Raw genomic sequence first — 25,894 nt, 5'->3', positions numbered from 1 at the left:
ATGTTAAATCAGAATTAATTTGCAGGAGTAGTTTTGTAAGTCTTTAACATTTTAATAAGTTTAATTTAAACTTTTATTTGAATTTTTAGATTTTCAGAATTACCTGAGAACTCAGACTGGTAACAACACAACTGTTAATATTATAATTTCCACTGTGGATTACTTATTAAGAGTTCAGGTAGGTTAACTTATATACTAATTAAGTAGATGACAATAATAACTTGCTTCTATACAATATTTACCATTTTTAAAATTTATTACATTTATTTTGATCATAAGGCAGAAGTTTATAAAGTTTCTGAATTTCTTAATTTCTCTGGAATTTCCTTCAGCAATACATGGCTTGCTGCCACAAAAGTTCCATTTACAGCAAAATGAAACTTCATCCTTATCACAAAATGTTCAGTTTTATTAGAGGAGCACATTTATTTGTCATGACATTTGTCCTGGTCTCTGTAGCCCATGTTGATGAGAGAGGCTGTAATTCTCTACTGGTTACAGTTCTTTAGGAGTTGTTATTTTGTACTGTGAGAGTCGAAGGTGACAAAAGTGTGAAAGACTGATTTCAGCCATTAGATGCAAGAATGCAATGGAGTCTGTTAACCAAGGAGAGCAGGCAGAAGGTAGATACACGCTAAGTGTATCAGTGAATACTGTTAGCCAGTTGTTGACTCAGACTACCCTGTGACGCATTGTTCAAGTTAAGCTTCAGCCAGCTGCTTTTTCATCCGTGTTCTGATTTAGTCTGAACACTGGGCTACTGTATGGATAGTCATGGGATGGTATGGTGTGAAGCGTAAGAACAGCACATCATTTTCTAAGGAGGAAAAAAAAAAGCAAAAAAAACCCCCAAAAGCAGAAGGCTAGATTAAAAACCCTTCAGCCCTCTAATTTGAATTATCTCTCTAATCTTTAAATATGAAAACATTACATTGTCACAAACCAGTAGAAAGTAATGAAAATCTAATTTGTTTCCAGATTAGAGCATGTGAAAGGCATGAAAACATATTTTCTGATAACTGTTAATAATTTTTACCTATTATTCTTATCTTTCTGAAAATCACTGTGCATGATAATATATTTTGTTGTGTTTTTTTAAATTTATCTAGTTAAGTTTTCCCTTTAGCCATTTATTTATCGGGTCTGAGAATTCCAGGCTTTGAAAATTGGTGGGTTTTAAGTTGCTGCTGTTATCAACGTTGCTTTTTATCCTTATGCATTCTGTAGAAGTTGTAGGGACAATACAATGATTTTCATTCCATTGCTTACTTTGTTGAAACTTTAATAAGCTCACCTTTGGGGAAGACAGAAAGAGGAATCATGCACACAAAGCAACGTTTGTTCCCACTATTGACTAGCTGTCAAGCACGCAGTATAAAGAGAGATTGTTTAATGAACAGCATGCAGCATGGTAATACTACTAAGTACTCCTTTTCAGAATGCAGGTGGTTGTATTTCTAAAAGCAGATATCAACAGATCTAATTTTTATTTTATTTTATTCTGTTTTGAGGTTTACTGTGGGGCTTTTTAATTCTTTGTTTCAGTTTATTTGTTTTCCTATTGATTCCCTTGAGATGAAACTACAGTTCTTGAAGTGGTACTTGAGAATCGGTGGGGGGGTCATTTAAAACCTTTATAAACTAAATACTTTTCAGAACTAGAATGCTATCTAATGTTATTTTTCGTATCTTAATGAATAACCAGTTAGAGGCAGTTTGATTATATGATCTCTTTGCTCTTCTCACAACTGTTTTTTAGGAATCCATTAGTGATTTCTATTGGTATTATTCTGGAAAGGATGTCATTGATGAGCAAGGACAACGAAATTTTTCCAAAGCCATCCAGGTTGCTAAACAAGTTTTCAATACTCTTACGGAGTATATCCAGGTAAATTAGTTTCATTGGAATTTTATGGATTTAAAAGAAAATTAATCATAGTTTCAGCATGAAGACGTAATGTAGCTAGATATAATATAGATAGAAATATAATATAGATGCATTTATGCATTTTTTCTTCAACATTATTTTAGTGCATTTATTTAAGTAGGAAGTGAAGGTTTGAAAAAAAATATATAGCTATCACTACTCCTTTGGAATCTTAGCAATTTAGTCGAATTCACAGTTATTAGTGAATAATCATCTTCGGTTGTATGCAAGATAGTAGAGTGGTTTTTTTGTTTTTTTTTTAATTTGGCCTAGACTGCAGCCATGTTAGCCACTTTCAAGTCTTCACTTTTAATCCATTGAGAAACTAAGGTCAATGCAAAACATAGTTGCTCTTTAGTCAATAGAACATTAGATTGTATCTTCTGACAGGAATAAGGCTGTTTTAAGGCATCAGTGCTGTGTTTGAAATACTGAAGTCACACATTACATTTGAGAATTGTAGAGATGTACTTGAAGTGGACTCTGCAATAAATGAAATTGGGATCAATTCTGTCAAAATAACAATATAGCAGTTCTTCCATGATATGTTAGGAATTCAGTGTAATTTAGTTCTTCTTTAATTCCTCATGTAAATCAGTCAACAATATTACAGTTTGTTTCTGTATATAATAAGCAGGTTAGAGAGAATCTCATTAGACTATCAGGTGTCTATTATATTGTTTTCATTCAAATGAAAATCATTATTACAAAAATAGTATCTTATAGTTCATGAGGATGAAATGTGATAGAATAGGACTGAATAAATATGAGTAGAAGCAGCTTACGTACATGTGCGTACATGTATTTAATGTATACCTATTTGGCAAATCACAAATAGCATTGTTAGCTGGTAAAGATTTTATTTGTTATCCTTTGAGGCTTCAAAAGATTTTGTATTCCTGCTTTTCAGAAGTTGGAATTTTTGGAAGAATATTCTTTAGCACTGTGTTCTACCACAGCTAGAATATGCTGGGGGAAAAAAAATCAGGAGTCTGATTCCCTAATTTCTTATGCCAATTTTGCATTAACCTTCTATAAAGTTATTCCTGATTTACAGAACTACGTAGGGAAGAATCAGCTTGACTGTACCCCTTTAGCATTTGCAGTTTCAAGTTGCAAGCAAATATACTTTTTGTGGTTCTGAATTAGTAAATTAGGACTTGGCTAAAACAGAGGCAGAATGGTTATTAGGAATAGGCATTGCTTACAGTCAGTGGTGTTACTAAATAGATAAATCTATATATGTTTAATTTTTCATAGCAGTTTCTAAAGGACAGCCCTGAGCTATGCACTGCCTGTATGTCTTCCTTCCTGTTTTTGTTGAGTTTCTTGCAAATAAACTCTGCTTTTCTTTTCTTTTTTTGTTGCCTGAACAATAGGGGCCATGTACTGGGAATCAGCAAAGTCTGGCACACAGCAGGCTATGGGATGCTGTAGTTGGTTTTCTTCATGTGTTTGCCCACATGCAGATGAAGCTGTCTCAGGTATCTTTTTGTTTTACTTTTTCCTTTTTAAGTTACTAACTTTTTTGTAAAAGATAAACAGACTTGTTAATATGTTTGAGTCATTAATAACAACAGTTAATAGGAGAAATAAGAGGAAAAATAAGAGAGAGAGGTGATAGAATACAATAGAGTTGAGCGAATAAATTACAAAATTGTAGTAGGTATGAATAGCAGGCCTGTAATTGGATTACTGGCCGCAGGTACAAAGCCTATTAGATCAAGCTGCAAATGAAGTGTATCACCGATATTCAGAAAGAACTAATCAGTTCCTGTCTTTCATACCAAAGTTCTGTCACAGTGTTTTCTGCAATTTTGCATGAGCGTTTTATGCAGGACCCGTCTTCATTGATGTGTCCTGTATTGAACCCTAGCTCATCATTATTGAACCCTAGTTCAACATACGTCTGCATCTAAGCCTTTTCTACTCTTAGTAGAGAAAGAGAGTAATCAGGCCTTAGAATGGGTGAATAGCTTTTGGATGTGAGTACTCATTTCATAAACTATAGATATAGTGTAGGGGACTGGCATAGACAGCTCTTTAGGGGATTAAAATTAGGTGAGAAGAATCCCTTCTTAAGCAGTGCATTTTTCAACGTCTTACCTTAAAAGAATTACACATCTTAATTGAATGTAGTGATTCTAAATTTTTTACATAATTTGACATTCTCAGAGAAAAGTCATAGGCTAACTTTTTTGTAAAAGATAAACAGACTTGTTAATATGTTTGAGTCATTAATAACAACAGTTAATAGGAGAAATAAGAGGAAAAATAAGAGAGAGAGGTGATAGAATACAATAGAGTTGAGCGAATAAATTACAAAATTGTAGTAGGTATGAATAGCAGGCCTGTAATTGGATTACTGGCCGCAGGTACAAAGCCTATTAGATCAAGCTGCAAATGAAGTGTATCACCGATATTCAGAAAGAACTAATCAGTTCCTGTCTTTCATACCAAAGTTCTGTCACAGTGTTTTCTGCAATTTTGCATGAGCGTTTTATGCAGGACCCGTCTTCATTGATGTGTCCTGTATTGAACCCTAGCTCATCATTATTGAACCCTAGTTCAACATACGTCTGCATCTAAGCCTTTTCTACTCTTAGTAGAGAAAGAGAGTAATCAGGCCTTAGAATGGGTGAATAGCTTTTGGATGTGAGTACTCATTTCATAAACTATAGATATAGTGTAGGGGACTGGCATAGACAGCTCTTTAGGGGATTAAAATTAGGTGAGAAGAATCCTATCTTAAGCAGTGCATTTTTCAACGTCTTACCTTTTTTAAAAGAATTACACATCTTAATTGAATGTAGTGATTCTAAATTTTTTACATAATTTGACATTCTCAGAGAAAATTGTCATAGGCTTATAAAGGTTTTAGTTGTCGTTAAGGAATACGACTCTGACAGCTCTGAGGTTTTTAGATTTTTTTGGCTCCAAATGTATCCATGTAAGTATTCTTTGCATAAATTAAAGTAGTCCTGCTCAAATGATTTTCCTCCCTGCCATTGGGACTTTATGGCTGAAAGTGGACTGATCGCTTAGATTTGTAGACTTTGTGCTACAGGTATGCTTCTCATTCTTTATGGCTAAATAGAAATCTTCTTCCAGCAAATGGCATCACAGTGAAACCTGTTTTTCAAGAGTGATGCATTGAATTTCTACTGAAGTGTATTTATAAGTGCCTGTAGATACTGTCCTGGTTTTGGAACATCTTTGTAATTTTAAGAATTGAAAAAACAGTTAATGTTTGGGTAGGCCACGGGTGGTGGCTATTGTGCTTTCTTCCTGTAAGCAACATGGAAAGCAGTATCTAAGTAGTTACTGACGGCGAGTCAAACACGTGGTAACTGTGTGTTGATTGAGAACTATGATGTGGCTACTGGCAAGATTTGTTTTACAGTAATGACAAGTTTATAGCCTCAGCTGTGCCTGGAGTGGCTTCATAGTATCTTTTACTTACTGCATCTAGAAAACAATGATACTCATCCTGCCACAGAGAGAGCCAAGAAGCTTTGCACAATGAGATCCATTGTAGTGTGTGGAGTTACTCATGCTGTTCTGTGGGATGACAGAAACACAGTCTACTCCAAATGTATGATAAATAGCGATGGTGTCTTTCTCTTGTGTGGAGCTTAAGCTCTTGGCTTTTGGGAGCTCCTTTAGGAGGCCAGCAGAGCCTTGGAAAAGACCAGAATAGACGTGAGCTCTTTTGTTCATTTATATTTATTGCAAGAATATATTAATAAGCTTTTCAGATTCTGTTGAAATACCAGTTTTCAAAGGTGTAGAGGGTGGCTAAATGGATTTATAAGGAGTTGCCATATGGCTTTTGTTTGTAAGAGGGGCCTGCCTAGGCTAAGTATTTGGTTTTTGTTTTAAATTGGGAGTTTCCAGAGCACTTTTGGAGAATATTTGAAACAAGATTTAAATAGGAACAAAACTAAATCACTGTTTTTTGGTTTGGGTGATTTTTTTTTTTTTTCTTTTTCCTTCTCTAGTCTTGTACTAGGAAGCAACAAGGTGATATTGGTAACACTTCTGAAGAAAACTGTAAGGCAGAAAATGAAAGTAAAATTTTCAATCTAAATAAACAAAGATCATCCAGGTTGTAAGCAACTTTTGAAGTACAGAGATTTATAATGAAAACTTACAAGACAAATCAATTAGAAATCTTCATTATTTCCAACTTGTGCTGTTTTCAATCCAACATCCAAATTGCCATAAAGTACCTTGAGTTTGTTGTACTAATCACTGAAGTCCAGCAATGCTCAAATATGCCTTATCAGTGGCATGGTGCAACAATGTATCACTGAGGAAGAAATTAAGTAGTTGAATAGATCTATTCAGATAGACTCCAGGTTGAAATCATTGGCAAGTGAAATAGTAAACTTGATAAGCTGAATGAGATAAAAGATGGCTAAGAGAATCAATATCATGTCTATTTAAGGATATACTAATGGAACTTTATTAATAAATATTTTGAAATTTTATTTCAACTTTTCTTTCTCCCAAAAAAAGTTCAGTGGCCTATAATGGAATCACTCACTTTGAATCATGTTACACTTCGAGTTCTATGTGCTGCTGCCATTGTTGTTTTTACAAGTCTTCATAGCTGTGAACTTGATTATACCAACAGCGACAATATTTTAGCTGACATGAAACATTACAGAGGCATCATCTGTGAGCTTGACATACCCAGTTATTGCTTTAAAGTTTTTCATCACCTTCAGTTTTCACTTTGTCTTTATTAAATTACTGTCTTCTAAACCGATGATCGTGTAAATGATCCTGTAAATGTACTGTAAGGAATCAAGCAATTAAATGTATTTTCACTGTATTACCAGCTTTGGCACTACTAGCTTCTTAATTTCTAAGTCTCATTTTTACAGGGTGAAATATGCATGCATACATATAAATGTCAAAGAAGTCAATAGATATCTTATTATATATATTGTGTTCATTATTTAGGATTCCAGTCAAATTGAATTACTGAAGGAATTAATGGATCTTCAGAAGGATATGGTTGTCATGTTGCTGTCTATGCTGGAAGGTAGTCAAAATTTAATTCTAGTTGTTCTAGCAAAGTTTTTACCTTTGTGATTTTCTTCATGTGAGAAATAATGCTCCATTTTCCTTTAGGTTTTTAATTTTCATGTCTCAATTGTGAGGAGTTGTTAGGTCTTAAAGTGAATGGGAGATTTATCTAGTTAGTTGATATCCTTTGAGGCTTCAAAAGATTTTGTATTCCTGCTTTTCAGAAGTTGGAATTTTTGGAAGAATATTCTTTAGCACTGTGTTCTACCACAGCTAGAATATGCTGGGGGAAAAAAAATCAGGAGTCTGATTCCCTAATTTCTTATGCCAATTTTGCATTAACCTTCTATAAAGTTATTCCTGATTTACAGAACTACGTAGGGAAGAATCAGCTTGACTGTACCCCTTTAGCATTTGCAGTTTCAAGTTGCAAGCAAATATACTTTTTGTGGTTCTGAATTAGTAAATTAGGACTTGGCTAAAACAGAGGCAGAATGGTTATTAGGAATAGGCATTGCTTACAGTCAGTGGTGTTACTAAATAGATAAATCTATATATGTTTAATTTTTCATAGCAGTTTCTAAAGGACAGCCCTGAGCTATGCACTGCCTGTATGTCTTCCTTCCTGTTTTTGTTGAGTTTCTTGCAAATAAACTCTGCTTTTCTTTTCTTTTTTTGTTGCCTGAACAATAGGGGCCATGTACTGGGAATCAGCAAAGTCTGGCACACAGCAGGCTATGGGATGCTGTAGTTGGTTTTCTTCATGTGTTTGCCCACATGCAGATGAAGCTGTCTCAGGTATCTTTTTGTTTTACTTTTTCCTTTTTAAGTTACTAACTTTTTTGTAAAAGATAAACAGACTTGTTAATATGTTTGAGTCATTAATAACAACAGTTAATAGGAGAAATAAGAGGAAAAATAAGAGAGAGAGGTGATAGAATACAATAGAGTTGAGCGAATAAATTACAAAATTGTAGTAGGTATGAATAGCAGGCCTGTAATTGGATTACTGGCCGCAGGTACAAAGCCTATTAGATCAAGCTGCAAATGAAGTGTATCACCGATATTCAGAAAGAACTAATCAGTTCCTGTCTTTCATACCAAAGTTCTGTCACAGTGTTTTCTGCAATTTTGCATGAGCGTTTTATGCAGGACCCGTCTTCATTGATGTGTCCTGTATTGAACCCTAGCTCATCATTATTGAACCCTAGTTCAACATACGTCTGCATCTAAGCCTTTTCTACTCTTAGTAGAGAAAGAGAGTAATCAGGCCTTAGAATGGGTGAATAGCTTTTGGATGTGAGTACTCATTTCATAAACTATAGATATAGTGTAGGGGACTGGCATAGACAGCTCTTTAGGGGATTAAAATTAGGTGAGAAGAATCCTATCTTAAGCAGTGCATTTTTCAACGTCTTACCTTTTTTAAAAGAATTACACATCTTAATTGAATGTAGTGATTCTAAATTTTTTACATAATTTGACATTCTCAGAGAAAATTGTCATAGGCTTATAAAGGTTTTAGTTGTCGTTAAGGAATACGACTCTGACAGCTCTGAGGTTTTTAGATTTTTTTGGCTCCAAATGTATCCATGTAAGTATTCTTTGCATAAATTAAAGTAGTCCTGCTCAAATGATTTTCCTCCCTGCCATTGGGACTTTATGGCTGAAAGTGGACTGATCGCTTAGATTTGTAGACTTTGTGCTACAGGTATGCTTCTCATTCTTTATGGCTAAATAGAAATCTTCTTCCAGCAAATGGCATCACAGTGAAACCTGTTTTTCAAGAGTGATGCATTGAATTTCTACTGAAGTGTATTTATAAGTGCCTGTAGATACTGTCCTGGTTTTGGAACATCTTTGTAATTTTAAGAATTGAAAAAACAGTTAATGTTTGGGTAGGCCACGGGTGGTGGCTATTGTGCTTTCTTCCTGTAAGCAACATGGAAAGCAGTATCTAAGTAGTTACTGACGGCGAGTCAAACACGTGGTAACTGTGTGTTGATTGAGAACTATGATGTGGCTACTGGCAAGATTTGTTTTACAGTAATGACAAGTTTATAGCCTCAGCTGTGCCTGGAGTGGCTTCATAGTATCTTTTACTTACTGCATCTAGAAAACAATGATACTCATCCTGCCACAGAGAGAGCCAAGAAGCTTTGCACAATGAGATCCATTGTAGTGTGTGGAGTTACTCATGCTGTTCTGTGGGATGACAGAAACACAGTCTACTCCAAATGTATGATAAATAGCGATGGTGTCTTTCTCTTGTGTGGAGCTTAAGCTCTTGGCTTTTGGGAGCTCCTTTAGGAGGCCAGCAGAGCCTTGGAAAAGACCAGAATAGACGTGAGCTCTTTTGTTCATTTATATTTATTGCAAGAATATATTAATAAGCTTTTCAGATTCTGTTGAAATACCAGTTTTCAAAGGTGTAGAGGGTGGCTAAATGGATTTATAAGGAGTTGCCATATGGCTTTTGTTTGTAAGAGGGGCCTGCCTAGGCTAAGTATTTGGTTTTTGTTTTAAATTGGGAGTTTCCAGAGCACTTTTGGAGAATATTTGAAACAAGATTTAAATAGGAACAAAACTAAATCACTGTTTTTTGGTTTGGGTGATTTTTTTTTTTTTTCTTTTTCCTTCTCTAGTCTTGTACTAGGAAGCAACAAGGTGATATTGGTAACACTTCTGAAGAAAACTGTAAGGCAGAAAATGAAAGTAAAATTTTCAATCTAAATAAACAAAGATCATCCAGGTTGTAAGCAACTTTTGAAGTACAGAGATTTATAATGAAAACTTACAAGACAAATCAATTAGAAATCTTCATTATTTCCAACTTGTGCTGTTTTCAATCCAACATCCAAATTGCCATAAAGTACCTTGAGTTTGTTGTACTAATCACTGAAGTCCAGCAATGCTCAAATATGCCTTATCAGTGGCATGGTGCAACAATGTATCACTGAGGAAGAAATTAAGTAGTTGAATAGATCTATTCAGATAGACTCCAGGTTGAAATCATTGGCAAGTGAAATAGTAAACTTGATAAGCTGAATGAGATAAAAGATGGCTAAGAGAATCAATATCATGTCTATTTAAGGATATACTAATGGAACTTTATTAATAAATATTTTGAAATTTTATTTCAACTTTTCTTTCTCCCAAAAAAAGTTCAGTGGCCTATAATGGAATCACTCACTTTGAATCATGTTACACTTCGAGTTCTATGTGCTGCTGCCATTGTTGTTTTTACAAGTCTTCATAGCTGTGAACTTGATTATACCAACAGCGACAATATTTTAGCTGACATGAAACATTACAGAGGCATCATCTGTGAGCTTGACATACCCAGTTATTGCTTTAAAGTTTTTCATCACCTTCAGTTTTCACTTTGTCTTTATTAAATTACTGTCTTCTAAACCGATGATCGTGTAAATGATCCTGTAAATGTACTGTAAGGAATCAAGCAATTAAATGTATTTTCACTGTATTACCAGCTTTGGCACTACTAGCTTCTTAATTTCTAAGTCTCATTTTTACAGGGTGAAATATGCATGCATACATATAAATGTCAAAGAAGTCAATAGATATCTTATTATATATATTGTGTTCATTATTTAGGATTCCAGTCAAATTGAATTACTGAAGGAATTAATGGATCTTCAGAAGGATATGGTTGTCATGTTGCTGTCTATGCTGGAAGGTAGTCAAAATTTAATTCTAGTTGTTCTAGCAAAGTTTTTACCTTTGTGATTTTCTTCATGTGAGAAATAATGCTCCATTTTCCTTTAGGTTTTTAATTTTCATGTCTCAATTGTGAGGAGTTGTTAGGTCTTAAAGTGAATGGGAGATTTATCTAGTATAGTTGATATATTTTATATTAATTTTGAATGTCAGAATTGTGTAAAATCCAGCTCTAGCAGAAGTTTTACTTTGTTTCCATGAACTTGGCTTCTCTTTTGGCTTAGGTGAAAAGTTCTTTTACTATTGAAGTTGGAATCCTGAGTTCTATGAACTGAACCATGTCAGTCATTTTATTAACACCCATACTATATTGCATTTATTTTGGTAGTGATCTTAGCCATAAAGAACAGGTTTCAATTCGTCTAGTGACTAGGTTCAAGGTCCTTTATAGACAGTACCTGAAATTATGATTCCCCAGAGAATGTGATCATTGTCAAGAAATACTACTGTTTCTTTAGCTCCTTTATTGTATTGCATTAGTGCTTCCAATACTAGACTAGCCAGACATACACATAGATGATCCAAAGATCTGTTTTTCCTTTTTGCTTCTTACATGTATCCTATCACATTTATTTTCTTGAGAGAACTGGGAGGGCAGTAAATGCAGCATAGGTTGCAGTGTAGCATGTATTGCTACTGCTACGGCTTTGCTTATAGAAGGTCACTGGGAAGCAACGTAAATTCTTAGTATTGTAGGCTGTTCTTCATGAGTAACCTACTGAGATACTCATCCTAACTAATGTGACACTAGTTCTGTCTATGTTGCACTATAGTAAAATTCATAGTATGCTGCCTCATGTTTAGTACTATATTAAATGTAACAGATGTCTTCTGTAGGGCTTGTTAGTTCTTCCTTTCTTTAATGGCAAATACTTAGTCACTTATGTTTTTTCCAAGTCTTAGGGTAGTGTTATTAGCAAAAGATTTCTGACTTTACAGCTAGCTTTCTCATGTGACTATGTTAGCCAATAGTTTATCATTCTTACTATTTGATTATTTCACTAGTCATTATTATACGCTTTTCTTTGCCAAAACATTTGCTGCCACCAGTATCTCTAACTTCATGTCATCACATCTAGGTAATGTTGTGAATGGAACTATTGGCAAGCAGATGGTCGATATGCTTGTGGAATCGTCCAACAATGTGGAGATGATTCTGAAGTTTTTTGATATGTTCCTAAAATTGAAGGATTTGACTTCCTCTGATGCATTCAAGGAATATGACCCTGATGGTAAAGGGATAATTTCAAAGAGGGATTTTCACAAGGCAATGGAAAGCCATAAGCATTACACCCAGTCTGAAACTGAGTTTCTGCTATCATGTGCTGAAACAGATGAGAATGAGACTCTGGACTATGAGGAGTTTGTGAAACGATTCCATGAACCTGCCAAAGACATTGGTTTCAATGTTGCTGTTCTCCTGACCAACCTGTCAGAACACATGCCCCACGATACCCGCTTGCAAACTTTTCTTGAACTGTCAGAGAGTGTCCTGAATTATTTTCAGCCTTTCCTTGGACGCATAGAAATCATGGGCAGCGCAAAGCGCATTGAACGAGTTTATTTCGAAATAAGTGAGTCAAGTCGGACTCAGTGGGAGAAACCTCAGGTAAAAGAGTCAAAGAGACAATTTATATTTGATGTTGTAAATGAAGGCGGGGAGAAAGAAAAGATGGAGCTTTTTGTTAATTTCTGTGAGGATACCATCTTTGAAATGCAACTGGCTGCCCAGATCTCTGAGTCGGATCTGAATGAAAGGTCAGCAAATAAAGAGGAGAATGAGAAAGATAAGCCTGAGGAACAGGATCCTAGAACGGGTTTCTTCTCTCTCGTGACCATGAAGTCAGCATTAGTAGCTCTCAAGTATAATTTAATGACTCTTATGAAAATGCTCAGCATGAAGAGCCTAAAGAAACAGATGAAAAAAGTGAAGAAAATGACCATGAAGGACATGGTCATGGCTTTGTTTTCTTCCTATTGGAGCATTTTGATGGGCTTACTACATTTTGGTTGTAGTGTCGTCCGGGGCTTCTTTCGCATCATATGCAGTTTGCTGCTTGGAGGAAGCCTAGTAGAAGGAGCAAAGAAAATCAAAGTGGCTGAACTATTAGCTAATATGCCAGATCCCACTCAGGATGAGGTACGTGGGGAAGGAGAAGAGGGGGAGAGGAAGCCAACAGAAGCTGCATTGCCTACAGAAGACTTGACAGATCTGAGAACTTTATCAGATGAGAGTGATCTACTCTCAGATATATTTGGTTTGGATTTAAAACGGGAAGGTGGACAGTATAAATTGATCCCTCACAATCCAAATGCTGGTTTGAGTGATTTACTGAGCAGTCCCTCCTTAGCTCCAATGCCTGAGGTGCAGGAAAAAATCCAGGTAACTGTATCTTTTATTTCTGCTGTATGTTTCTATCTACTATATGTTAAGTATAGTCTGGAAACAAAACTTGCATCTATGTTTTTCTGGGTTTTGTGACATGTTTTTTAAGGAATCACATATAATTACTGATGTTTACCCTCTCTGACGTCATAAACTTGAATTCCCACAGCCTTCTCTAAGTACACGGTGTTTTGGTTTGCTTTTAATTCAGTGTTAAAATGTCTCTTCATTAATGTAAATTGAAGGATCGTCTTCTCTCAAGGTTTCAATTGTTAAAAAAAAAGCCTAACATTCTGCACTGTATGTATCCTTTTAACTAACTCTGTAGTGTATAATAGTGCTTAGACACTTTTTAAATCTGACTTTCTGTAGGAGCAGGTGAAAGAAGATGAAAAGGAAGAGAAGGAGGAAACAAAATCTGAACCTGAAAAAGCAGAGTATGTATTACTTTAACCTCTGATCCTATGAAATGTGGTTTGTTTCACTGAAAAACCAGCTTGATTTGTACTTACTTCTTTGCCTTTAATTTTGTGTCCATTCATGTTCCACAGTTAGGATTTTTTTTAACCATCCTTCACATTTGCAAGGAAATGCCATGTAAATAGCATCACTCAGAGACTTTATGAATTTCCCTCTTCCAGCAGCATCCTTTGTAATGTCAATTTAGTTTCTTTTAGAACGTGTTTGATTGATTAAGATTTTCTTGGCAAGTCTGAACGCTAGAAGAAAATCTCTTGGAAAAATTGTGACAGCACCTGGGTTCCAGAGACTTGTTATCCATCAGTGGTAGAGACTGAATCTGTTTTGCCCCTCCCATTTGCTATGACCTGTTTTGAGTTATTTGGATTTTGCAAAACCTTAATATTCCAATGTAATTTTAATGAATTACTGAGTACTCTCACATCTTTATGAAGAACAAGTGTTAGCATTTGTTAAATGATCATTTTAATCTTTTTAGGATATGTTAAAATCCAATGTTAATGAGATTAGCTCAGAATAAAAATAGTGGAAAGCAAAACATAGTGCTTGGTTTTAACGAGTAAAAAGTACGGCACTCCATCCCTCTATTTTTTGGTTCCTGATACATGTACAATTCTGATACATGTACAGTTCCTGTAGCGATAGGTCACTGTCAAAGTTCTAAGTGGGTCCCTTAGTCTCAAGCTCTATCCTTATTGCTCTCCTGGGATGACAAACATTTGCCAGTGACAAAAACTCTTCTTCCTAATCAGTACAGCAAATTTCTAACTCAGCCAGTATAACTTTGTGAAGGAGAGTCTTGCTGGCTTTTGAAGGTTACTTCACTATTGATTGCTCTGCTTGGCTGTGTGAGTTACAGTGATACCTGTATTCTCTCTGAGGAGTGCAGTGCCTGGCACTATTGGTTGCCCTGAAGCCACTCCTAACATAAGACAAGCTTTCAAGTGAACTTTCAAGTGAAAGTTTGTCGAGTGTATTCTAGTAAGAGAAGCAGCGTAGGACATCAGTTATTCTGTTTGTAGATAGATACAGAGAAATTAATAATGTAACTTATAAGTTGCCTCTCACTCTGGTTTGGCTTCAAATGGACTTCTGTGATCCTTTCATCTATCATGCTGTCAGGTCAAATTAACTTCTAAGATAATTCACAGTTCCTTAGATCATGTGTTTGGAGAAGGCAGCCCACTAACTATGACTTTCTGTAGTCAGGCAGCATGGTGATAATCACACATCGAATGCTGTCAAGCTTTCTTATTCCTGCCTCCTCCTGGAGTGGGTACTTATGAATTCCTCAGGTGGGCAGAAATGCAGAATTTAAAACTTGAGGTTTGGCTTGTAAATGCAAGAAGAACCAAAGTTTTCCGCAACCTTTGTGGGAACCAGATAGTTCAAGTGCATGAGGTTGGAGGGGAACACTTAGACATAGAGGCACTCATACAGACATACAGCTGTCAGCTTACAGACATTTGTCAGTGCAAGTATTAGCTGCACAATTATGAAGCAGACCCTCAGGTAATAAGGTTGGCAGTTTCTTGATTACCTGCCTCTACTAGTTAGCATCCTCACTTCAAGGTGCCAAACCAGTAAGTTTAATTATCTGTAGACTTAATCAGTCACCCTTGCCAGTGCTTTGGGCTGAAGAAGGGTATGTCTCCTTGTTATTCATGTGTGTGAACTGCATGAGTCATGACTACTTGAGCCTCATGAAAAGATGCAATGGCCTCTTTCAGGGTGTGGTTTTAATTTTTTTTTGTTTAGCAATTTTATTAACTTGACATATTATTTTGGCTTCATTTGTGTCCTAAGAGGAGAAGATGGAGAAAAAGAAGAGAAAGCCAAGGAAGACAAAGGGAAACAGAAATTAAGACAACTTCATACTCACAGATATGGAGAACCAGAAGTTCAGGAATCAGCTTTCTGGAAGAAAATCATTGCATACCAACAGAAGCTTCTTGTAAGCTGTTCTCTAGACTATGTGTTTAGCTGTTGGCAGGCATGTGTACCACCATATTATTCTACCAATGGGAAGGCAAATTTGCATCTGATGAACCTCATTTTTTCTATCCGCCATCATCCATAAAAAGGACATAAAGGCAAAGGTTTAACTGGAATGTTAGAGAAAAGAAACACACAAATAACTTAGTGGACAAGATATTAATTCTTAGGAAGACGGTTATTGTCCAAAACCCAGACCTTCAGAAATGCCTGTCCATCACTGGAAAACAGCCATGCATTTTTACGTTAATAAAATGTCCTGATATTTCATAGCAGCTTGTGAGCCTGTAGGATTTGTCTTTCCCTGAGACACAACTTTGGGAAACTACAAGCTCTCCTATAAAAAGACTTTATTAGATACAATGCTTAGCCTAAAACCATGCAACAACCTAATAATGATTGTGGTATCATTATTAGGCAAAGTGTATTTATATTCTGTTTCTATTTTCAGAATTATTTTGCACGAAACTTTTACAACATGAGGATGTTGGCATTGTTTGTTGCTTTTGCCATCAACTTCATCCTGCTTTTCTATAAGGTAAACTTGTCTAAATATTACTTTTCAAGTTGTATACTGAAAAACATTCAGGTTTTGTAGACAATGTACTACGGTAAAACTGCCTAGCCTGACAGATTAAATACCTGCTTCATACTGCTACTTCAGAAATCTGACACGGTGAGAGCTAAAGTGTTTGTGTGAAGTAATAATAGAGTTCCAGTACACAAATAGCTATTTACAAAGTTCTGTGCTGTGACAGAGGCAGCAGACTGAAAGGCGTACCCATGCCTCATGCTCCATTTCACAGTACAGTGACTCAGCCAAGCCCAGCCTTCACTGGCAACTTAAACTAATACATGTCAGCTGAGATGTTTTCTTGTGCCATTATGCTCCCCTGAGAGGGTGTGTACAGCAAGAAGTCATATCGTCTTAAGCTGCCTAGAATATCACTGATCTTCTTTGTCAAGACTTTTAGTATTGTTAATACAACTCTAGAGTCTTCAGACTCAAATCAGTTTCTGGCAGAGCCCTGCTGATAAAAGCTACATGTGGGAGTGCCAGGAGCTGACTGGGTTTCTTCCAAGAGGTCTATGCCCTTTCTTGAATTTGAGGTGATAAAATTCAGCGTGGCCCAAAATTGCTACCATGGACAGAGAGTGAAAAAAAAAAAAAGAAAATGCACAATATCACAGATTCTTGTAACAAGATGAAAGGGTCACTGTGAGGTATTCTCTGTGGACATTTTTATGCAAAAAGTTCTTTCCTCACTGTTATACTGTCCTTGGTATCATTGTTTTCAGTTATACTACTTAGCTTCTACTAGTGTAAAGCTCCTGTCAAAGGAATACAGCTGCAATATTAAGATTAAGTGATTTAAACAGGTCTCCACCTCTGCTGTGACAGAAGAAAAGGAAATTCCTGTGGTATCTGCTGGTGAAAGTACCAAGTTGAACAGCCTGGAAAGTGACAACCAGAGGGTCATTGCAGTGCATTATGTCCTGGAAGAAAGCAGTGGCTACATGGAGCCCACGCTGCGGATTTTGGCCATCCTACACACAGTCATCTCATTCTTCTGCATCATAGGGTATTACTGTTTGAAAGTAAGAAAGACCGAACATTGTTTTTTCTTCTAGCTCCCAACTTTTTTATGCAGAGTGGTATAAATTGGAACAAAGTCATAGCAACTTTGCTTAAGCAGGTTGAGGGACCATGTAAAGAAACACTATTCTGTTAGTGTAACCTACACGGAAATTGTGTGTTAGTTGATGTGTGAATTCAGGAAGTTACAGGCCAGAGCCTGATTTGCAGGGATGACACTGGATCATAGGATCATGTCATGGTCCAGTCCCCGAGCAGCAGCCCCCCCGGCCAGCTTTCCCCCAGTTTATGTACTGAGCATGACGTCACATGGTATGGAATATCCCTGTGGCCAGTTTGGGTCAGCTGTCCTGGCTGTGCCCCCTCCCAGCTTCTCACTGGCAGGGCATGGGAAGCTGACAAGTCCTTGACTGGTGTAAGCACTACTTAGCAACAACTAAAACATCGGTGTGTTATCAACATTGTTCTCACCCTAAATCCAAACCACAGCACTGTACCAGCTACTAGGAAGGAAATTAACTCTATCCCTGCCAAAACCAGGACAGATCAGCATTTGCACTGTTACCATGTCAGCCAGACAATTACAGCAGTAACCTGTATCAGAAGCTGCTTGTGACTGTCAAAGACAAGCTGCGAACGCACATGACCAGAGGAAGCTAGATGATAGTGTCTGTGTTACTAGTCTGTCAGCTGGGTCGTTTGAAAAGGATGCAGCATTTTGGACTGCCACTACTGCATGTTGTGGCTATAGACAGTGCCTACTTTTCATATACACTCTGGTGGTAGTGTTCTGGCAGGAACTTAAGCATCTTTTGAAAGAATATCTTGCAGAAGATCTCTGTTAGGGATGTAAGAAATAAAGATGCCACCTTTATTGGCAAAATACTGCTGCTGGTTTAGGAAGACCAAATGCCATAAATCTCTGGAGCTGGGAGGAGTACATTTACGATGTACTTCCCCCATTTTTGCACTCTTTCCGAGGCAAAAACTATAGGTCAAAGTGCAAGATAGTACTAAATTAAATGGGCCTTTGCTATGACCCAGTATGGTTGCTCATTTGTCCATACAATTATAATTTCTTTATTAAGCTTTTATGTTGTCCTTGATATTTTTCTTTTCCTCTTTTAATGGATAATACCTTTTCTATGCTAAAAAGACGCGATCTGCATTTGTAGTTGAGGCAAATGGTCATCATACTACTGCATTAAGTGGTTGATTTTCATCTCTACCTTAAGTGTCTCTGCAGGTCAATAAATACTAAAATACGTTTTCCTGTTTCACTGGTTGGCATGCAGCATGAAAGCTTAGATTTCTGGCTTTTGAGATGTCCTCTTCTCCCACCTCGTAGCTTTTTTTTTCCCACTATGACTTTTTATGCTACTTTCCCACATTGGTTTTTTGAACTACATTTATCCTCTGACTAGAAGGGAAAGACATTATTATCATTATTTGCCATAATAAATTGCCTTCCTTCCAATTCTGAAACCCTGAAGAAAAGACCAAATATGGTTTCAGTCTCTGTCTTTGGAGATACACTGCTTTCAAAATTAAAAATCTTCATAACTGCAGGTCTGTGTATGATATGTGTGCTTCTGGAGGTTGCTCTGCATGAAATCCACTAAATTTTTCTCAATTAGCTGTCTGAAAATAAGATTGGAACTACTGTTATTGTATCTAATGCAATCACCATGTTGCTTGAGTAGTCTAATTTTTATTATTACTGTTTCAGTATACTCATGTCTAGTCTTGACTAGTAATACAGTCAAGGTGGGTAGTGCAGCGTGGGTGAATTTTGGGGATCTGTGAAATAATTGCGGGGAAGAGTAGGGTTTATTTTTTGTTGGTAACAGATTTCTAAGAAAAACCCATTCCAATGGGACCACTAGTTACATCTGCCTTCTTGGAATGTACTTTTGAATGTCATCCAGCTGATGAGAGTTGTAGGTAAAGCCTGATCCTTACTGCTCAAGCATCTCAGCTGCTGGCAAAGAACTACAGAGCACAAATCAAGTATATGGAATGTGATTTAAGGATTTTTCTTTTTACTGCTTCCAGTCTGTCTTTGCTCTCTGCTGTGAAACCACTTTGCTTTCCACTGTGAAACCTCAAGAATTCTTTAACAAATGAAAGGCAAACTCAATAACACCTCTGGGTATCAAAATGCAGTCCAAAAGTGTGATCACAAATTAATATTTTGGAACTAGAATTTCTAAGCATTTAGAAATTATTTTTATTTTAGCTCTCTTTCGTTTGACAAGCTCTAATAGCTCCATAGCACTGAAGAACTGTTTTTATTTGAAGGATCCCTTTTCAGGGTTCTTGGCCATCTTTTTACAACTGTGTGGTATGCTGTAGTTATATGATTCTGAATGACCTGGTCCTTGTGCATCTATACCTTTACAGTGTTATGGGCAATTGTCAAGTCTTTTAATTTTTTTAAATAATATTTTTGCTTTGTTCAGTTTTCATACTTTATTTTTCATACATACTTTATTTTTTTTAACAGCCAGCTTTTCTTAAAAATTTGCAGACATGTCAGTGCATTTAAAATAATTCCTGATTTTTTTTCAACTGCAGGTTCCACTGGTTATTTTTAAGAGAGAAAAGGAAGTGGCAAGGAAATTGGAATTTGATGGGCTGTATATAACTGAACAGCCATCAGAAGATGATATTAAGGGACAGTGGGATAGACTTGTAATCAACACGCAGTGAGTTTTTACCTACTCTGTCTCTCTATAGCTTTGCAAGGAATTGTTCTTCAATCTCCACAATTATGTAGTTGATCATCCAGCTTGTCTGAAATAAACAATTGTGAGGGATATATTTCTAGCAAGGATATACAAAATATTTCAGGCACCTGTTATGCTAATGTTTACTATTACTTTTTAATCTTATTCATTCACAGGTTTTTGCTTTAAAATTATTTCTGTTCCATAAAAGAAAAAAAATTGTGATGAATTTCTTTTGGCAAGCACAGTGATGATTGTGTATTGCTGTCAGCTTGAGAGTGAACTGTGCTTTGCATCCTTTTAGTGTCTCTTGAAGGCTCTCCTTTAGGAACATGTTTAAAGTCCCAACTCTCTGCCTGGTGGGACTCTGTGATCCAACTGCTTTAGAACCCTGTCTGCAGGCATTGGCTCTGCTGCTCTTTCCCAGCCACATTAACATGGTAGGCTGAACACCATTTGGCAACTTTCATTCCAGTGACTTCACAAATGACTAGCTGGCGATAGCAACAACAAAAGAGCCTCTTAGAAACAAAATCAGTATGTAATTTTTATGACGTCTTAGTAACTACTGAAGCTTCTCATGATTGTCTCAACCATAATATTGTTTATCTGTGTTTTTCAGGTCTTTTCCAAATAACTATTGGGACAAATTTGTGAAAAGAAAGGTAAGGCTTATTTTTAAAAATATATATGAAATTAAAATAAAATTTTAATGGAAGTTTATTTTCGTGTTTGAAGAAATACAGACAGCATTTCTTTGAAATATAACTTTGATTCAGTGTAGATTTCTGTATTTACCATTTTAAAATACACAGAATTCCTTACTCACCTCATGCTTACAGCTATTTTTGTGTGGTTTGAATAGTTATTCTTTCAAACTTTTTCTACATACACGTTGTTGTATAAAACAGGAATTCAAATACATTCATGAAATTCTGTGGAGAATTTCTGGGTACACCTGTATGTATATTGCAACATATGTAAATTGTTTTGTCTGTGTGTATTTATGCATTCACCTCCATGCACACAGAATAGGGAGTCCCTCACCCAGGAGAGGGTTAGAAAGGAATTTAATAAGAAGATAGGACAGATTGAGATGTTTAGGCATAGGGCATAGTCAGACAACTGTACTGACCAGCAAACTGTATACATGCATCTGGCCCTTTTTGTCCCTTACCACTCTCTTTTCCCACACCTGTTCCTCCCCAAATCACCTAAATCCATCCCTTTTCCCACCTTTGCTTCCTCCTTATAACATCCAATAATAAGTTCTGTGCAATCCTCAAATGCTCTTCCTTCGCCATCCCATAAAGTATCCCACATCCCTTGGCAGTAATCCTCTTACTCTGAAAGGTGATCTGGAGAGCTACTCCCAATGACTCATCTTGATGGGTTTCGCACCTGGACACTGGGGCTGAGGGTCTCCTGGGATAGCCCTGGAGGGACCAGGCAGGGTGTCCATTCATTGGGAGTCTGTAATTTGGGTTCCTGCCTGCCATTGTGCCCCTGTGCTCTGCTAGGCTTGAGGAGATGGGCCTTTAATGGGCTGATGGCTCCTGTGATGGGCCTGGGAGTAGCTGGGCGGGATATTCTTCAGACTCTCCCCCAGCCAATGTATCTCTGTGGTCTTTTGTGGGTGTGCAGATGAGCTTTTATCACATAATCTAACAATCTCTCTCTCTCAAAAATAGTCCTCTGTACGCAGAGACTGTTGAAGTTCATTTCTTACGAACATTATGTCAAATGTTTTCTCAGCTTGCTCTTAGAAAATAAATGTTGTGTATGTACCATAGCTTACAACAAGAATAATCATCTTAGTGCGTTTGGTCACAATTGAAAAAGGGTGTTTATGTTGTTGGATCAGATTTACCCCTCCTTCACACCATTCAATGCCAATCTTGAATCACACTTTCGGAAACATGTCTTTTTAAATACTAGTTGCTCTTCTGCTTCATAACAGTTTTAGGTCAACCTGTCTAAAAAATGCTTTGAGTTGTGTATTCATTTTGCTGTTGAAAGTATTTTTTTACATATTTGAAGTTGTTAGATACATATTTCTATCTGTCTATCTAAGCAAAGAGGAGGGAGTAGCTCACATAGAGTACTCAAGAAAGAAAATAAAATCCTATATGGCTTCTGTCAATGTAGGTCAAGGAAGGTTCCTATTAAAAGGAGAGGAGCATGATTTTAAATTGTGTGGAAGGTTTTGTACTTTATCTTTGGCTGAGGAACTGTTCTGCATAGATCTAAGTGCCTTCAAATACACTATTTTGCAAAGAATGTTTTCTTTTATATATATTAATATTTTTATATACATATACTTAAATCCCCAGCCTACTGAATGATCCACAGTCATGAAGCACTGTTTTCAGGCATGTGACAAAGAAGGCTTGTCTCTAAAAATCTGCAAAAATATCAATAAAGATTTAAAGCATTGCTTATTAGAAAGCTGGTAAAATACCACCTCACCTGCAGGAGTCATTCAGTTATGATCTTGTTATCCAAAATTTTGTATTTCTTTGAGTATTCTTTTGAAAATGAGAAGAGCCAGATAATATTTAAGAAGGAGCTGTGTGTTCAGTGAGAATGAGAGCAAGTATGTGTTCATTTCCAGAAAAGTTTCTTATGAACATGTTAAATTTTGTAAGAAAGAGATGGGGGATAGTTTGAGTTCACTGAAAATCATTTTTAGCTGTAACTCTCTCTGTTCAAGATCTTTTGATTCCTAAATATTCTGTGTGTATTACGTTTCATCGCCATTATTAACTAACAGAAATAAGGTCACAAAATTATGCAATGGAGCTATTTAATAAGTAAGGATATTTTTCACGACTATTTCAATGTGAAATCTATTTTAATATGAAATACTTCCCCTTAAAAGAAAAATAAAAAATCCAAAATTCCCCATCAAGATGTTCAGGTTATTTAAAAAAACTTTTTAAACAGAATAAATATGTTGTGTGGATTTTTTTTTTTTTCCTTAAAAGGAATAACTAGTAAGGGTCAAATACTGTCTTTGAGAAATCTTATTTTAATCAGAGCTTTTCACATAGCTAGGATATTCAAAGCCTCTCTTTCCTGTGTGACCTCACAGTGTATTTTTTTTTCTGTCGGTGATGACATTGATTTAGTTATTGTCCTTCTGCAGGGTTGCTTTCCACTTCCTGTTTTCATTAAATGAGTAGGAACACCTTATCTTTGACAGCCACCTCTTGCCTCTGTTGAATTGATTGCAACTGAGCAGAAAAAAAATATTAGTGACTGATATGATAGACAGATGGAAACAAACAGATGAAAAAGATCGTCTGTGTTAAACCTCTTGTCTTCAGAAACCAGGCTAAAAAACAGCTGGTCTACCCAACTCATTCTCTTGAATATTCCTCCTAACTTTAGGTCATGGATAAATATGGTGAGTTCTATGGCCGTGACAGGATCAGTGAGTTACTAGGAATGGACAAAGCTGCTCTGGATTTTAGCGATGCTCGAGAAAAGAAGAAACCAAAGAAGGATAGCTCCTTATCTGCTGTGTAAGCATTCGCTTCTGGTTTGTTTGTGTGAATGTTTCTTTTTTTTGTTTGTTTGTTTTTTTGTTTTGGGGTTTTTCGTAAGTTAAAATCAAGCATTCAAGGTTTGTCATTCAGCTTTGAATTTTCTTGTTGCTCTTTTATGTATAGCTATATAAGATAAATCAATTCTTAAGTTCAATGATAGAGTGATTTTATTTCATTACAGACAACATATATGCAGGACTCCACTGTTTTTTGTGTATGAAGATTTCATTTAGTACACAGCTGCTTGAATGCATCACATTCCCACTGTTTTGATAGTGTCATTACAACTGGGCTAGAAACTCCTTTTCATAGTTCTCTCAGTTCAGCTCAGCTGGAAAGAATGGGCAAAATTGGCACTGTGTGTTCTGACTGTAAAGAAATGATGGAATATTTAAGCAATACTAATAGTGACCAGTAAAATCTAGGAAGTTGGATGATTAGTTTTCACATCTTTTTATAATTTGTTTTCCCTAAACTGTGCATTTGCCTATCATCTGAGAGACAGACCTGAAAAAAAGCCCCTAGATGTTCATTTTCCTTCTTAGGGAAGGGACATCCTCAGTTTTTGTAAAGCACTGCAAAAATGTTTTTTCCGGTTCTGCGTTACAAAAAAAGATATTCAAATAGATAGAATATATTTTAACAGATGGACTTTTAATGCTACAGAGATTCTAATGTAAGGGTTTATTTATAGCTTTCTTTAAAAGCAGCATTTTATCAATGGGTTTGGCAAGGATTATATGAGGGACCACTAGTAGATTAGAATTGCATTGAAGCAAGGGCTGATTTTGTAAAGATGGATCTTTAATATCCATGGATGGATAAATAAACCTGGAGTCCATCTAAACAATCAATCAGGTGCAGTGTTAAGGCCCAAGGACTCTGTGGCATTGCGATACTAAATAAAATTTAATATTGTGGCAGATAATATTGAGTACTTTCCAGAATTTATTCTTAGCTGCTGTTTTGCTGCTGGATTATAGTAGGACCCATGATTGAGTTTAGAAAAAAAAAATTGATTTCTATTACTTTTATTATTGGTATAAAAAGAAAATGAAACTACTTTCCCTTCCCTGTGTGCTCACGACTCATATTTGGGAAGAAATTTGAAATAATGTTTCTGTGAATACTCTTGTACTTTCCAGAATTTATTCTTAGCTGCTGTTTTGCTGCTGGATTATAGTAGGACCCATGATTGAGTTTAGAAAAAAAAAATTGATTTCTATTACTTTTATTATTGGTATAAAAAGAAAATGAAACTACTTTCCCTTCCCTGTGTGCTCACGACTCATATTTGGGAAGAAATTTGAAATAATGTTTCTGTGAATACTCTTGACAAAACAGACCAGAATGAAGCAGTTGGAGAAGGCTGATGAAATACTTAATTTCAGAATCAGGCCTGAAGGATGCCAGTTTTTTGTTACATCTCTAACATCTACTCCATGTAAAATACATTAAAAAAAATAAAATTATGACCTCATCCGTCTTTCATGTTCTCCCTGGAGAAATCATTCCATGCTTATAACAGATGAATATGCTGTGGGAAAATAAACAACTATGACAGAAGTTTACAGAACCATTCGCATAAAATTCATATGCTTCAGGAAGGTACATGTATCCACTTTTTACCAGTTTCAAAAATGAACACTAATGAAGCTACTAAAACTTAGGCATATTCCAGATTCAACATTTGAAATATATTTACAGTGCAATGAAGATAGAGGTGGGAAAAGCACTGGAGTTGAACCCTTACTGTACCACTTTTGGGCAAAAAAGTGGAGAATGGTATGACCTGGTGCAGATCCCAGCTCTAGTGCCTCTGCTTCTGCATGTGCCAGCAGCAGGTGGCCCAGACTGAGGGCCTAGATACCTATAAATCTCTCAACACAGAAGGGAAATGCAGCACGTAGCATTTCCATTCCCAATACAAATGAGCCAGGTTTTTCTTCTGTATCCTCAACCCCTAGCTCCTACTGTTTCTTCCCCTTTCCTGTCGGCAAATAACCTGGGATTCCCTTCCATCTGTCTTTCTGCAAGGGAATGAGAGCACTCTACTTGCAAGTGACCATGCTTCTTCAGAAGCTCCTGTCTGTCCCACTGATGTACTGCATAAAAAAATCCTCAGTGTACTGTTATATTTTAACTCTGTAAGAGCCATTCAGCTTATGGATGCAGTCTTGAGTATTTTTTAAGTATATATATTAAAATTTATAAATATGTCTTTAAATATTTAAATAATTATTTAAATATATTGCAGTATTACTTAAATATAACCAACTAAGGAGGATGATGCAGTTGGAGCTTTACCGTAGATTAGACAGTAAAGATAGATAAAATTTGCACACTGGGATTATCATAGAATCATTGAGGTTGGAAAAGACCTCTAAGATCATCGAGTAACCGTCAACACCCAACACCACCATGCCCACTAAACCATGTCCCTAAGTGCCTCAT

General features: G+C 36.3%; 1 protein-coding gene across 1 annotated transcript in view; it reads left to right on the top strand.

Annotated features, from left to right (window-relative positions):
* Positions 1–25,894, top strand: part of RYR2 (ryanodine receptor 2) — a gene marked incomplete at its 5' end in the record, with an annotated part of 258,073 nt that overhangs the window by 211,203 nt on the left and 20,976 nt on the right. The window contains 12 exons of the mRNA XM_019471222.1: positions 90–178; positions 1,760–1,888; positions 3,307–3,411; positions 6,899–6,980; positions 11,782–13,085; positions 13,461–13,525; positions 15,375–15,522; positions 16,015–16,101; positions 16,944–17,162; positions 19,738–19,868; positions 20,512–20,554; positions 23,283–23,416. Of these exons, the coding sequence (XP_019326767.1) occupies positions 90–178; positions 1,760–1,888; positions 3,307–3,411; positions 6,899–6,980; positions 11,782–13,085; positions 13,461–13,525; positions 15,375–15,522; positions 16,015–16,101; positions 16,944–17,162; positions 19,738–19,868; positions 20,512–20,554; positions 23,283–23,416 (2,536 nt within the window). The remainder of the gene's footprint in view (positions 1–89; positions 179–1,759; positions 1,889–3,306; positions 3,412–6,898; positions 6,981–11,781; positions 13,086–13,460; positions 13,526–15,374; positions 15,523–16,014; positions 16,102–16,943; positions 17,163–19,737; positions 19,869–20,511; positions 20,555–23,282; positions 23,417–25,894) is intronic.

Source organism: Aptenodytes forsteri, unplaced genomic scaffold (assembly GCF_000699145.1).
Source record: "Aptenodytes forsteri isolate BGI_AS27 unplaced genomic scaffold, ASM69914v1 Scaffold10, whole genome shotgun sequence".
Lineage (NCBI taxonomy): Eukaryota > Metazoa > Chordata > Aves > Sphenisciformes > Spheniscidae > Aptenodytes > Aptenodytes forsteri.
This window is presented reverse-complemented; position numbering and strand designations above follow the sequence as displayed.